Source organism: Corvus brachyrhynchos, unplaced genomic scaffold (genome assembly GCF_000691975.1).
Source record: "Corvus brachyrhynchos isolate BGI_N302 unplaced genomic scaffold, ASM69197v1 scaffold203, whole genome shotgun sequence".
NCBI classification, from domain to species: domain Eukaryota; kingdom Metazoa; phylum Chordata; class Aves; order Passeriformes; family Corvidae; genus Corvus; species Corvus brachyrhynchos.
In genome coordinates this window covers 1484085-1498965 of record NW_008237408.1, presented here as the reverse complement: position 1 = coordinate 1498965, position 14881 = coordinate 1484085, and the positions used below count along the sequence as shown (strand labels likewise).

At 55.4% G+C, this 14881-nt stretch overlaps 2 protein-coding genes across 5 annotated transcripts in view; one reads left to right on the top strand and one right to left on the bottom strand.

Moving 5' to 3' along the window:
• Nucleotides 1-9201, top strand: part of EXTL3 (exostosin like glycosyltransferase 3) — a 136107-nt gene extending 126906 nt beyond the window's left edge. For all 4 annotated transcript variants that reach the window (XM_008631043.2, XM_017730860.1, XM_017730859.1 and 1 more), the window contains 4 exons: nt 1702-1829; nt 4480-4624; nt 5081-5209; nt 5920-9201. In XM_008631043.2, the coding sequence (XP_008629265.1) occupies nt 1702-1829; nt 4480-4624; nt 5081-5209; nt 5920-6129 (612 nt within the window). In that variant the 3' untranslated portion in view covers nt 6130-9201. The remainder of the gene's footprint in view (nt 1-1701; nt 1830-4479; nt 4625-5080; nt 5210-5919) is intronic.
• Nucleotides 9202-12271: 3070 nt separating this feature from the next.
• INTS9 (integrator complex subunit 9) overlaps nt 12272-14881 on the bottom strand; it is a 62001-nt gene continuing 59391 nt past the window's right edge. The window contains exons 16-17 of the mRNA XM_008631041.2: nt 14577-14714; nt 12272-13669 (exon numbers count right to left, since the gene is read on the bottom strand). Of these exons, the coding sequence (XP_008629263.1) occupies nt 13493-13669; nt 14577-14714 (315 nt within the window). The 3' untranslated portion in view covers nt 12272-13492. The remainder of the gene's footprint in view (nt 13670-14576; nt 14715-14881) is intronic.

The following is a 14881-nucleotide window of genomic DNA, read 5'->3' as shown; positions in this document are numbered from 1 at the left end:
GCTCGTGTGGCTGGTTCCGCACGAAGGGAGCTTTATTGTGGGTTCCCTCCGGCGAAGGGAAGGCCAGGGACGAGCTCTCTCCCTACAGAGGTGAGCTGGTCTTCTTTTATAGGGATACAGGGGATCAGCAAGGGGACCAATGGATTACAGAGGGTCTGGGATAGAGCAATGGGTTACAGAATGATCTGCATAGGGTATCCCAAAGGATTGTGGGTCTACTTTTCCTCACCATGACTCAAAAGTCCTTTCCAGGGAGTCCTGCTGGGCGGTTGCGAAATCTCTCATCTCAGCAGACATCCCTCCAGGGCAGTGGCTGGGCATATCCCACAGGAAGCCATTCCCTGTGTCCTGTCCCTCCATCCCTTGTCCCAAGTCCCTCTCCAGCTCTCCTGGAGCCCCTTTAGGCCCTGGAAGGGGCTCTGAGCTCTGCCTGGATCCTTCTCTTCTCCAGGCTGGACTCACTCCAGCAGATCCACATCCTTCCTGTGCTAAGGACCCCAGAGCTGAACACGGAGTGCAGAGTTGCCTCCTCCTGCTTCCCTCCTCACCCCCCATTCTCGCTGTGATTCCTGCATCCTCTTTTCCAGCAGTTCCCAGGCAGAGAAGAAACCCCTGGGAGCATCTGCTGGCTCTGGATAACCCTTCAGCCAAGCCAAACACTAAGCCGAGTTTTGTGATGCTTCTCCACCTTGGGAAGGGGAACGATCAGAAATTCCTGTGCCGACATTTTCCCTGCTTTTTCCATGTCCTAATGGAGCTCCTGGGGTGGGAATGCTGCCGGCTCCCCTCTGGCCCTGCTTTTCCATAGCCCAGAGCTGCCCAGTTTGCTCATCTGCAGTAAATTGTTGGTGCTTTTGATGGCTCCTCAGTGAAATATTCCACATGTTCCTGGCGAATATTCCATCCCCCCCGGAGCTATCGACGGATGAAAGCTCCAAGACTGGCTTTCCATGGGAATTGAATCATCCCAGCTGTCACGCAGATCCCGATACAAATATTTCCACTGTTAATGGTTTCAGCATGGGCTTTTCTGTGGGATCAAATGTAATCTTGCTTAATGGAGTCCTACTGCCGTGACGCTTCGGTCTTTTCACCAGGCCGGGCTTAATTTTTGAATGGAGATTGTTCAGAGCAGAGACAGGGAAATGACTGGAGGGATTGAATGGGATGGGAAATACGGGATGGGCGGAATGACTTTGGATCAGCCAGGGGAGGCTGAAAGTGTAAGAGCCGGGGCAAGGGTCCAGGGTGAATGGGGCTGTCAAGGGAGGGTTAGGCTGGATTTTAGGAAAAGGTTTTTTCCCAGAGGGTGTTTGGGCACTGGAACAGCTCCCCAGGGAATGGTGACATTCCCAAGGCTGCCAGAGCTCCAGGAGTGTTTGGACACTGCTCTCAGGGATGCACAGGGTGGGATTGTTGGGGTGTCTGTGCAGGGCCAGGAGTTGGCCTGGATGACCCTGATGTGTTCCGTCCAACTCCATGATTCTATTCCATGATTTTTGGAAGAGGGAGAAATTCAGTATACTTTACACGTGTGTGGCTGGGGATGAGGGGAATTGCTGGACCTGGCGCTGGGCTGAGCCGATGCTTTGTGCCTGGAAAGCATTCCCCATCCCAGGGCCACCACAGCTGGCACAGCCCCAGCCCCCAAACCCCACCCCTGGGCCCTGCAGCCCCGTGAATGTCACTCGCACCCCACAGGTCGTCCGCACGGAGAAGAACAGCCTGAACAACCGCTTCCTGCCCTGGGACGAGATCGACACCGAGGCCATCCTGTCCATCGACGACGACGCCCACCTGCGCCACGACGAGATCATGTTCGGCTTCCGGTGAGCGCCCTCCCCGCACGGCCCCGGCCACAGACTGCTCCTCCCCACAGCCAGGAGCTGCTCAGGGGCACAGTTAGGGCTGGCACATCCCTCCCCGTGGCTTCCCAACTCCGTGTGCTGGAGAAACACGCGCTGATGGGGTGGGGAAGCCGATCCCAGGTTGTCCAGGAAACCCCACTTCCCACACTGCTTAACCCAACTCTTCAGCTCTTGCTGTGCTGGTAACGCTCCCTGAATGGTTTTGTGGCTTCCTAGGGTGGACAGAGACTGGGAAACAAATCCCAGAGGCCATTGCACTCCATCCGTGTGCCACAGGCAAGGCTGGGATGTTCTTGGCTGCCCCAGCACCTGATGTTCACGTGCTGGTGGTGGCTGCCACCCTCTGCTCCGTGTGACTCTGGGCTGTGACAGTTCTTTGGGCATTTTCTCCTGCAGAGCAGGTGAAGGCAGATGTCACCCAGCAAAGGCAGGTGCGGGGTGCTCTCGCTCCCACCCTTGCTCTGCTCCAGCTTCCAGCTTTCCCTTGACTTTTCCCTGGCAAAAGCTTCCTGATCATGGCAATGAGGGGGCTCCTGCTGGGGGAGGTTTGTGCCAGCTGCTCCTGCAGCTCCTGCAGCCAAACCTCCCTGCCTGCCAGGAGCTGGGAGGGAGGGTGGCACCAGGAGCAGGGACTGCGATTCCCAGCCGGAGAACACTCCGCAGCTGCCTGGGGGTGGGAGGCAGGGACCAAAATCTGCTTGGGAGGAGGATTAAAAGGCACAAAATGCCTGGAAACCCACCAGGCTCCCTCAGAGAGATGAGAAACGAGGTGTGAGAGGGATTAAAGTGCAGGAGGAGGCGTCAGGATTCCTGGCTTCCCTTCCCTGCCCCATTCCAGGCTCTTTATCTGAACTGGGCTGTTTTCCCCCTTTTTTTGGTCTCTGTTTTCCTTTGCCTGGCCGAGGTTTTGCTGATTAGCCCTGGAGAGCATCAAATGAAGGTTGTAAGTGCCCTGTGTTATTCTCACTCAGATCCCTGCTTACAGACACCCTGTTCCCACAAAGCCTCCCTCTGTTAACACATTCCCAGGAATTGCTGGAGTCTTGGCACTGGAGTGAACCTCTGCCCACAACAACTGTGCTTTGTGAAACTTTGCTCCAGCCTTTGATTCTTGGGGCCAAAAGCCTCGTTCTTCCCTGTTTGCCACTCAGGAGGGAGCTGGAGGCAGCTCCCTGAGCACCCCCAGAACGATTCTCCAGAGAAATCCTGCTTTTTGTGGCTGAGCTGGGAAGGAAGAAGTGTCACGTTCGTAGGAAAGCGAAGATGTGGGAGAAGTGAAAGGGAAAAGTGGTTTTGACTTCCAGCTTTTCTAAACAATCACTCTGGACTGACAGGAACTGCAGCAAACAAGTGCTGGGGGGAGCAGGGAGCCAGGGAAGCTGCTGGTGGTGCTGATTTCTCAGGATTCATTACCAGGTTATCTTGGAGTTTCATTAATTGGAGCAGAGGATTGAACAACAAACACGTCTGTGCTCCACAAGTGTGAGGAAAGCTCAGGGAAATCTCGGTCTCCTCAGCTGCTCTCCTCCTGTAGCTCTCCAGGAACAGGGCTCATGGGAAGAATTTCCATGGACATGAGAGAAAAAAAACCAAACAGGCCACTTTCTGCCCAGTTCTGTGCCTGGGAAGAAGGGAAAACCCTTCTGTGTGCACAGGGAGTTCTCTCATGCAGTGTGGAGTCACAGCTTGGGCACTGAGCAGCAGGGAGGTGGGAGTGAACGATCCAAAGGAAGGCAGCACCCCTGCCTGTGGAAGCTGGATTTGTTTCCCAGGTTAGGCATTAGCACTGACTTCTTCCTTAATTATTCCTGCCAGTGCTGCAGCTCTCCTGGGGGATTTCTCTGGAGGAGCGTGAGCTGCAGCGGAGAGCAGAATATTAAGCAATCCCACACTCCCACGTTCAAACCTCAGGATTTCATTCCCAAGGCTGGACTGTGAGCACGTGTTGGGGTGAGGGGGGCACTCAGGGCCCTGGAGGCTTCTCCTGTGTGGCCAGAGCCCGGGAAGCTGTGGTTTGGGATGAGGAGCTGGCAGTTTGGCAATCCAGGTCTTCCCTCAGGAGATGCCGGGGCCCTCAGCATCTCAGCAGCTTTCCACAGAATTCTGGAATCACAGAGTCCTGGAATGGTTTGGGTTGGAAGGGACCTTAAAGCTCAGCCAGTGCCACCCCTGCCATGGGCAGGGACACCTTCCCCTATCCCAGGTTCTCCAAGCCCCATCCAGCCTGGTCTTGAAGCTTTCTTTAAGGGAGATTGATGTTATCCTGGCTTTACAGAGCTGCTGGGAGACGGAAAGTCCCAGGGATTTGGGGAAGAGGCCAGGAGATGTTGGGCTCCTCCCAGGCAGAGCCTGGGCTGCTCTGGCCTTAGTTTTCGTTTAAACCTCCAGAACAGCCCTGATGAGCTACAAAATCCCTGATTTATGGATTAGGAACTTTCCCTGTGCACTCGGCCGTGCTCTAGGAGAGGAGCACATTTTAACACTTTTTCCTTTTGGGCATTCCTTGGATAAGCAGTGGCCAAACCTCTTCATGTAGAGACGCCTCCATCCCTTGCAGCCCCTCGGGACGGGCTCCCAGCTCCGTGTCTCACGGACAGTTTTGTGTTTGCAGGGTGTGGAGAGAGGCCAGGGATCGCATCGTGGGCTTCCCGGGGCGCTACCACGCCTGGGACATCCCCCACCAGTCCTGGCTCTACAATTCCAACTACTCCTGTGAGCTCTCCATGGTGCTCACTGGTGCTGCCTTCTTCCACAAGGTGAGACATCCCCGGAGCTGCCCCTTCCTGCTCGCAGCCACCCGAGGCTGCAGCTCTGGGGGGTTGTGGGTTTTTAAGGACAAATGTGGGAGCTCTCTGCTCCTTTTCCCTCACTTTCTCCAAACTGGAACACGGCCAGAACCTGGTCCTGAGTGCACTGGGAAGGGTATCCAGTGGCTCTTCCTGCCGTACTGACCCCACAGCAGCAGAGAGCAGGATCTGAGGGGGCTGGAACCCCCATTCCTCGATTTCTGAGGTTACAGGAGCTGGGGATTCAGGGAGAGGGTGGTGGCTGTGGGAGATTTGCTGCTGCTGTGGCTCCAGCAGATCTTGATGCGGGATTAACTCCATTACGGGGAATCTCCCCTGGGATCCCTGAGTTGTGAGTCAGACACATCCCAAATGTCCCATGTGTTGGTATCACCTGGAGAACGCTGTGCCTTTCCCCGTTCCCAGTACTACGCGTACCTGTACTCCTACGTGATGCCCCAGGCCATCCGGGACATGGTGGACGAGTACATCAACTGCGAGGACATCGCCATGAACTTCCTGGTGTCCCACCTGACCAGGAAACCTCCCATAAAGGTAAAGCACCGGAGCCAGGGCATTGTCCCGGGGTTGGCATTGCTGGAGAAGCTGTGCCTGGGAAGTGAGTGCTGTGTCAGGGGCTGCTCTGCTCCAGGGAAATGCAGCTCCAGTGGAAAAGCTCAGCCTTCGGAATCAGCCAAATCCCTGCCACAGAGCAGGTGAATTGAGGTTTGATATTGGAAGATTAAATCAGACTGAATTCTGGTGTCTGGTGAAAGGTGATCTCTGCCCTAGAGCTGGGCTGGGAGAGCTGGGGGTGTTCACCTGGAGAAGGATCCAGGCAGAGCTCAGAGCCTCTTCCAGTGCCTAAATGGCCTCCAGGAGAGCTGGAGAGGGACTTGGGACAAGGCATGGAGGGACAGGACACAGGGAATGGCTTCCCAGTGCCAGAGGGCAGGGGTAGGTGGGATATTGGGAAGGAATTCCTGGCTGTGAGGGTGGGGAGGGGCTGGGCTGGAACTCCCAGAGAAGCTGTGGCTGCCCCTGGATCCCTGGGAGTGCCCAAGGCCAGGCTGGACAGGCTTTGGATCAACCTGGGATAGTGGGAGGTGTCCCCTGCCCATGGCAGGGGGTGGGACTGGATGAGCTGAGGTCCCTTCCAGCTCAGTCCATCCCGAGATCCCACCCATATCCCAGCTCCCCTCGCAGTGCCCTGGGCTGGGCCCTGTGGGCAGCGTGGCACTGACACCTCTGTCCCTCCCTGGCAGGTGACCTCCCGCTGGACGTTCCGCTGCCCCGGCTGCCCCCAGGCGCTCTCCCACGACGATTCCCACTTCCACGAGCGGCACAAGTGCATCAACTTCTTCGTGAAGGTGTACGGGTACATGCCCCTGCTCTACACCCAGTTCCGCGTTGACTCGGTCCTCTTCAAGACCCGCCTGCCCCACGACAAGACCAAATGCTTCAAGTTCATCTAGAAACAGGAGCAGCTGGACATTCCCCGCTCCCAGCTCCGGCCGGAGGCGGGAGAGGCTGGCACGGGGCTGGTTTGTTGGGGCCGTTGGCCGTGGACTCCGGCCTCGCTCCCGCAGGCAAACGGGGCGGCCTGGATTGGGACGGGCACTTCCCTCCTTCCCTGCGCTCCCCCAGCGGCTCACCAGGACAGGGAACGGGATCCCACGGCTCCTGTGAGGACACTGCCATGGATCGTACACTGAGGAATGGCTCGCTGGCCACTGGCTCTGCCCCTCCGCTAGCCAAGGGCAGCCGTTCTTTTTAATTATAATTATTGTTATTTAAATGAAAGTGTTTTAGATTTGCCGCGTGAGGCGCTTTTTTGTTTTCTTTTCTTTTCCCTCCCCTCTCCCCACCCCATTTCCCCCTCTGGACCTTCAGCCCATCTGAGGGCACCATGGCAAGGCCAGGTTGGAGGTGTTCGGGTGCAGCATCAGGGCAGCTCCTGTCACCACCGCTGTGCTTCCTCCCGTGGCACAGCCCTTCCCGCACACCAGATCCTGGCTTCTCTGGCCCTGTGGCTGCTACTGAGGCCTCTCAGGTGTCACCTGGTGAGGAGCCCTTTGCTCTGCTCTGCTCTTCTCCCCACCCTGAACCCTCAGACAGGGGCAAGGCCGGCCTGGAGGGTCCTTCCCGGCTCCAGCTCTGGCACCGTTCCTGTGCTGCAGCCTGGGGGGTTCAGTTGCTGCTGTTTCAGTGTCTTTTCCCACCTTGTCCTGCTGATCCTCTAGAGACAGGGAGCGTGTTTGGGCTTGGGGAAGGTCCACCTGCAGCACAGCCAGGGCTGGGGGTGCTCCAGGCTCCCGGAGGCTCTGACCCTTCTCCGTGGTCAGCCCAGCCTGGGTGTGTCAGAGCTGCAGTTCCCGCTCTGCCTCATCCCCATCCCAGAGCGAAACGTGCCCGTGTTGGGTTTGCCGTGGGCCTCAGCACAACTGCCTTAACCCCCACCCCGTCCTCATGCCCTGGCTTCGGGCTGTGTCCGAGGGTTAATCCCAGCAGGAGCTTTCCATCGTGATGCTGCTGGGATCGCGTTCACAGCGTGGGTTTGGAGCTGCTTCCTCTCCCCCAGAGCAAAACGCTGTTACACCTGTGACCAGCCCACCTCCTGCTGCAGTCGCAGCTGGACAGGAGGGGAGCGCAGGAGGGAAGGGCACAGCTTGGGATGTTCTCCCTCAGCACATCCCAGGTGTTTGTGAGCAGCCTGGAGAAGCTCTTGCTGGGTGGGCGGGAAGGTGGCACTTGTGTGGTCACCTCCATGTCCCTGGCTGTCCTGGCCCAGCACCCCACAGCAGGATGTCGCCTCTGGTGTGTGGGAGCAGGATGGTCCAGCAGCAGCTCCTGGGCTCAATCCCATGCTCAGCCCTTGTCCATGCTCCTCCTGCACCACATTCTAGGGCCTCTCCAAACTCCTCTCACCAGGTTTTCCTATCAGCACTGACACTTCCTCCTTGGGAAGGGGAGGGAAGGAGCAGCCTGTTCCCAGCCGAGCCCGTGGCTTGTGCCTTCACCAGCACTACTGACCGCAGCAAAACACGGATCAAGGAATCTTGTCCTGTGGGTTTTTTCCCCTTTTCATTCCCTTTTGATTTTAACATCAGATGCCCAAAACAGCACGTGAAGTCTCACAGTCTCCTTAAAAATGCCATTGGAGACTCCTGCGAGGCCCTGGAATACCAGGAAGGATTCCCTGCCCCTGCCCAGAGAGGAGATGTGGCAGCGGTCAGGAGCTGCACCAGCTCCAGCGTTCCCGAGGGGCCTGAGCTCCTCTGCCACGGCTTTAATTCCGCCCTCGTTAGTGGGGGTTCGTCAGCGGCGATGCCGTGGCTCCAGTACAGCCCAGACCGGGGCCAGCTCTGCCTTCCCAGCTCTCCCGTGGGCATGGACTGCACTTCATCCGAACACAGGCACTGCTCTGCAGCCTTCAGGCTTTCCAAAATCCGAAGGGTCATTCCAGTGAGAGCCTGGGGGAACACGGATGGGATGGGAAGTGCTGGCATTGCTGAGCGTGTTGTGGGGCTCGGGATGCTCGCGATGTTGGAGCCCCTGGCTGGGAATTCTGCTTTCCCTTGCTGTGTTTTGATTCGAGGCCAGTTGAGATCAGAGATCAGCAGAGCAAATCCAACTGTTGTTCCTCCCAGGCTCTTTGGCCTTTTTCCCAAGGTGTTTTTTTTGTTGGGGGGATCCCCCTGTGCATCGAGGCAGAGCAGGGATGTGCAGTGGGATCTCCGTGCGTGTTGTGGGATGGATTCCTCCTTGCTGAGCGCCCCCGAAGGGAATTATTTGGGAGTGAAGTGGGAAAGAGGATGCTCCAGGGGGGCATCCAGGCAGCAGCAGCGTTGGGAGGGATGGAATTCTGTGAGGAAATGAAATGCCAGCAGGAACATCTTCCCCACCCGCAGGGCTGGTGCTGTCCCTCCCGTCCTGCTGCTGTGGCTCTTTCCCAAATCATCCCAAATAGCCACTGAAACCCCTGGAGAACAGGATTGGGATTCACAGCCCAGCTTCCTGCTCCTGAGACACGCCGGGACCTGAGCTGTCCTGAGGCTTTCCTCCACCACCAGGGAGGAGAGGGGCTTTTCCAGAGAGCGCTCCCGCCCGTGCCACCATCCCAAACATCCTTCCTTGCTACCACTCCTCGTTCTCCCGGGATTTTCAGGGCATCCCAGGGTCACTCCGAAGCTCAGGTTTGGTTGTACGATCCATCCCAGCTCCTGGGGCACGCGGCCTCCACCACCCCAACCCTGAGGAGACGGGAAGGGCTCTTGGCAGCTGCACCTTCTCCCGGTTCCAGAGTTTCTGCTGCTTTCCCCGGGCACGGAGCGAGGCCATTCCCGCTGTAAATAGCAACGACTGAGGTGACACGGCCCCGGCCTCGCCCGTGTCACACGGCCCCTGCCCTCCCCTTGTGCCGACGGTGCCGTGAGCGCCGGGATTTCAAATCCAACAGGAACTGAGAGACAAGGAACACTCCTTGGACACGAGCACAATGTTGAGTTTTTTGTAAAAGGTTCCAATAAATGGAGAGTTTAACTTGGGAGTGTCTCGGTGCCTCTTTGCTGGGGCTGGGAGAGGGGCTGGACCAGGACCGGGTTGTTGCTGCTCCTGGCCCTGGGGCACCCCAAAACCGGGCATCTCCAGGGCTTCTATTCCCATGGGGCAGGTGAGCTGGTCTGGAATGGTGGAAGCTCCTCACGGATGGCAGTGCCTGGAGCCAAACCCATCGTGTCCCCAGTGAGCTCACGGCCGGGCCAGGAGAGCCCCCGGGAGGGGATGGAGCCCGAGTGGCTCCAGGGACATCCCATCCCAGGGCCAGGGCTGCTGCTTGCGTGGGTGTTGGTGGGAATGAAAACAGCAGCTGAGGCAGCAGTGGGATTGCAAACCCGCCCATCCCCGCCCAGGGACCCAGAGCCAAGGACCTTCACGGGACAATTCCTGTGGCATTGCTGGCTCGAGATGCTCCCGGCCCCGGTTCTGTGCAGGAGGCTGAGGCGGAAAAACCAAACGGATCCACGTGCTTTGTGAGCAGATTTCCAGCTTCAAACGTGCAGGGAGGAGCAGAGGGGAGGAACGGAGCCAGCTGGGCCAGGAGCCACGGGCTCCCCTCCACTCTGGGCTGGGAATCCCCCAGGATTTCCTGCATGTAGCTGGATTTCCTCTCTTCCTTCCTGCTGCCTTTGGTTTTTTTGTCCTCCCTCTTGAGCTGCTTCCTCCGTGGTCACTTTTTACCTCTGCTGTCACTTGTTACCTCTGTGTTACCTGCCCTTTCCTACTGGGAATTGTGTCCTTTCTTTTCCCTTCTGCCTTGAGCAAGCCTTGGCTTGTGCTTGGGTTTGTTTCCAGGAGAGGTTTCAGGGAAACCCCAAAGGATTTTAGTCCTGGAGGGAGAAGGTGGATGCTCAGCCTCCCAAATGCCTGGCATCCCTCCCCAAAATACTGCAGGGAGGCAGGGCCATCACTGGCAGGGAAGGGCACAGAATTCCTCACTGCAGGATCCCGGCTTGGCTGCAGCAGTGGGATGCTGGTTTGAGATCTGGCTCCCAAACAAACCCAGCAGCATCTTGGACACAGACTCAGCTGGAGCCAATTTCCTCCTGAGGTTTTTCCTGAGATAAAAATCTCCTGATCAATAATTTTTCCTGCAGTAACTGCTGTGTGTGGTGAGAGCAGCCACAGCTCCAGTTCCATTTCCCTGCTTCCCCATGTGAGTACCTTGGGATGAGGAAATAGAAGCAATAAATTCCGTTAATAATTCATTCCCTGCTCCCAGGGGGAGGGCAGGGTGAAGTGGATTACACTCCACTCCTCTGCCCTACAAAGTGCCCTCGATTTTCCCTTTTGGATGATGCACTCCTCGATAAAAAGCAATTTCACTGGAATTGCTCCCGTTCTGCCCAGCAGTGCCATGAAAGCCACCAGCTCCTGCTGGAGCCCAGGGAAGGACCTGCTGCCCCTTCCCAGGACCTGCCCCTTTCATGGTCTTCAAGGGATGAGTTCAAGGGATCCTTGAGGGATGGGGTCCCAGCCCATGGATCCTCAAGGGATTGGTCACAGTCTATGGATCCTCAAGGGATTGGGGTCACAGTCCATGGATCCTCAAGGGATTGGGGTCACAGTTCATGGATCCTCACGGGATGGGGTCCCAGTTCATGGATCCTCAAGGGATGGGGTCCCAGTTCATGGATCCTCAAGGGATGGGGTCCCAGTTCATCGATCCTTGAGGGACTGGGTCACAGTCCATGGATCCTCACGGGATGGGGTCCCAGTTCATGGCTCCCAGGTGACAGCTCCCAGGTGAATGGGACGTGTCAGATCCCACCTTTCCCACCACGAGCCTGCCCAGGCCATGATGTGCAGCCAATCCAGCCAATCCCAAATTCCTCTGCTCTCATTCCCACTCCTCCCAAAGGCTGCTGGTGAGGCACAGATCCAGCATCTTGCTCCCACTTCCCTCTGCACCTCACATCCAGGTGCCCACGAAGTGACAGATCCCAGTGACAGTGACCGAGCCCGGGCAGGGGCCTGGCATTAATTGACCTGGTCCAGTTGTTTTTCTTGGGTCTCACACTAACGGAGAGAAAACACAATCAACTCCTCTGCCCCCAGGAACAGCTGCTCCCTAGGAGCCATCCCAGAGCAGAAAGCTGATTTTAATCTTTCCTCCCCATTATTCCAGTGGAAGCACAGGGCTGGGAAGTCACTGGGAATTAATCTCTTGCCACACACCCCACTACTTGTGTTTAATGAGGGGAGCAGTGGAGAGAAGCCGGAGCAGCCCAGGGCAGGGTGTGGGATCCAGGGAATGGGGATGGCCGAGGCATGAGGAACCACATGGGGGCCAAGGGGATTTCTTTTCCTTTCTGGAAGAAAGAGAGTGAAACCAGGAACCTTGGCTGTTCTTTGCCCATTAAATTGGGAATTTCTGGATAAAGCCTGGATTGCATCCATGGTATTCCAGCTCCCTGGGCTGCCATGGTTCCCTCTGCAGGACTGACCCAGCCCGAAGAAACGCTGTTTGTTTTTCTCTCTCTGTGCAGAAGGAACAAGCACTTCTTTTTCCAGTTTAATTAGGATTTCTCATTAAAGAATTCCCCTCCCAGCATGTTTGTTTCTCCAGCAGGCACAACCTGAATATAACAAAACAATCCACTCTCAGCTGCTGGACCGATGGAGCAAGGAGAAGTTTTCCTGCTCAAAATGACAGGAAGAAGAATATGAAAGCTTTTAATTTGTACTTTTTCCCCCGAGGAGGGTGGGAAGGCCTTGGGAATGTGAAAAGGAAGGTGCTGGAGCAGTGGGATCAGTGCTGGAGCTGAGGTAACCAGCAGAAAGATGAGTTTATCCACAGCCTCTGTGGGGTGGGAATAATCCCTCTGGAGTTTATGAAAGTGAAATGATCCCAGTTCTTTTACTCTGTTTTTAAGGGATGCTAAAGCAGCAAACCTGCAAATCCTGATGAGGATTGAATTCCTCTGCCCCAAGTTTTTATCACGTTGATGACACCATCCCTCACACACTCGTGGCACCCACGGAATAAAGGTGTGGATGCTGGCACAATCCAACAATCCAGCTTGGCCAATCCAACACAAATCCATCATGGGAACTAAATGGGATTTGGACACTGCAAAGAGATTTTATTACAGAGCTGCTTCCACGGCCTCCATGTCCCCAAAGGGATGAACTGGAGGAGCAGCTTTATTTCCCAAAGGTGTTGGGACAAGGATGTGGAAAGGGCATGGAGAGGCTTTTATAAACCATGGGAGTCTCACTTTTTATAAACCTTGGCAGTCTCACTCTGCTCTTTATTTTTTAACACCAAATAAATACAAAACAATCCAATAAAAAATGAACAACAGTAAATCTGAGAAATGGGTCCCCTTTAAAAGCATTACTATTGACTAAGGTCAGACCCCAAATACGTGATTTGGGGAGGGAAAAGCCTCCCCAGCTCTGCAGCACAGATGGCTTTGGATAAATGACACGGAATTCCATCCAGGATTTGGGATGGGGGGGCTGCAAGGACAAGTTTTTGGAAGGTAGGAACAAGAGGCACTTAAATCTCAAAAGGTTTTTTATGAGCTCTAGCGATTTTCCTCTTTATGGACTTCCCCAAGTGTCTTCCTGAGGTGTTTCCTCCACTGCTGATGGAGGAACCCAGGAGGAACCAGCTTGAGTGAGGAGCCTGGAGCTCCATGGACAGATCTGGATGTCACAGGTGATGCTGCAGCATCAATAAACACTTAAATTCCTACAGGATAAAGCTTTTCCAAAGTGCCTCTGCTCATGCAGGGAATGGCCAGGCTCTTCCCATGGTTCTCCATGTCCACCAGACCCCCTTTTTCCATTTTTATTTATACAATCTTTGCCTCACCAGCTCTCTCCTCCTCGTGTGGCAGTGAAGGACACGTGAGCAACAGGCAGGGAATGGGATCTGGGGACTGGGAAGAAGCAGTGGGAGGGGAAAGGTCGTTGTTTCAATATTCCCACAGAGTTCTGTCAGGTGAAGGACTGGGGCAGACACTGCTGAGGGACACAGAGGAGCAGCAGATCACCCTGATGTTGTAAATAAACACTCCAGTTACTTACTCTGCAGCTTCTATCTCCTGTAAGATTCCCAGCTCCCGATTTGCAAAATATTCCAAAACAGGTTAAAAATAAGATTTAAAAAATAGATAGATATGAAAAATACTCCCTTGCTCCTCCACAAAGGGAAGGTGATTTCTGGTCTCTCTGAATCACAGAATTCTCTCTCTCTCTCTCTCTCCTTGGGCAGCTCCAAGTTCTGCTGCTCCAGGCTCTCTCCTTGCAGAGTCTCCTGATGTCCATGAGCTAAAACTTCTGCAGGAATTTGAGCACCAGGTCCCGAAGTTTGACCCTCAGGGGCTCGTCATTATCACAGATGATGTGGGTGGAGTCCTCCTCCAGCTGGATCAGGGTCTCTGCCTCCTGCAGCAGCACAATGTGGCCCTTGGCTGTGTCCTCCACCTTCACGTCGCTGAAGCCATGCTGGAATTGGGGTGGGAAGGAGGGAGAGAGGGAAGTCAGCACAGCTCAGGAAAACTGAGAGAGAGGAGAGACCAGAGCACAGGGATAGGAGGGAATTTCATGGAATCCCAGCATGGTTTGGGTGGGAAGGGACCTCACCCAGTGCCACTCCCTGCCATGGGCAGGGACACTTCCCACTACCCCAGGGTGCTCCAAGCCCTGTCCAACCTGGCCTTGGACACTGCCAGGGATCCAGGGACAGCCACAGCTTCTCTGGGCACCCTGTGCCAGGGCCTCTCCACTCTCACAGGGAAGAATTCCTTCCCAATATCCCATCCATCCCTGCTCTCTGGCAGTGGGAAGCCATTCCCTGTGTCCTGTCCCTCCATCCCTTGTCCCAAGTCCATATCTGGCTCTCCTGGAGCCCCTTTAGGCCCTGGAATGCTGCAATCCTGCCCTTTTCCCTGCTAATTTTCTCCAAGAAGTCTTGCAGGTGAGAACAAGAGCAGCAACCAAATTTCTGCAGCTTCCCCAGGAGGCTCCTCCACCAGTGGAGGCATTTCCAGGATCTGTTCTTCCCTCTGTTACCTTCTCACAAATCTTGTAGAAATTTAAATGCTTTTGAGACTCCCTCAGCTGCTGAATCCAAAACTTCTGTGAGGCAAATCCCTCACCCAAAAGCTCTGCTTCCATGGGAAACAGGAGTAGATCAGTGACATGAAGCCCCCGTATCAGGACACGGCTCCACAGGGGACAATTCCCTCTATTCTGAAGTGCAGGGGCATCCTGGAGCACTTTGGGAACTCACTGGCCTTTTCTCCATTTCAAGTTACACTAAAATCATCTCCCCTCTCTCTGCTACCAAAGCAGCACATCTGAGATGAGCAGGAGTCTGCAGGAATCCCACCTCCCACCGAAGACTCCTCACCTTTTCCAGAGTCTGCACAAACTGGTCCACGGGGATGGAGCCACTCAGCAACGGCTTCAAAGATTTGCACTCGGGCACATCATCACTCACCCGCTTCCTCTTCTTGCTGGCAGGAGGTTGGGGAGGTTTTGGAGGGAGCTGATGGATGAGAAGGAAAAAAATCCCACCCTAAAGGATGCCGCAGGTTGGGAAACGGGCAAATTCAGAGCAAGCAACTACTCAGGGAATGAGAATGTGGCTTAGCTCCAGCCATTTATGAGGACTCTGGCATTTTAAGCCCAGGTCTAAGTTTATTTGGCAGCAGG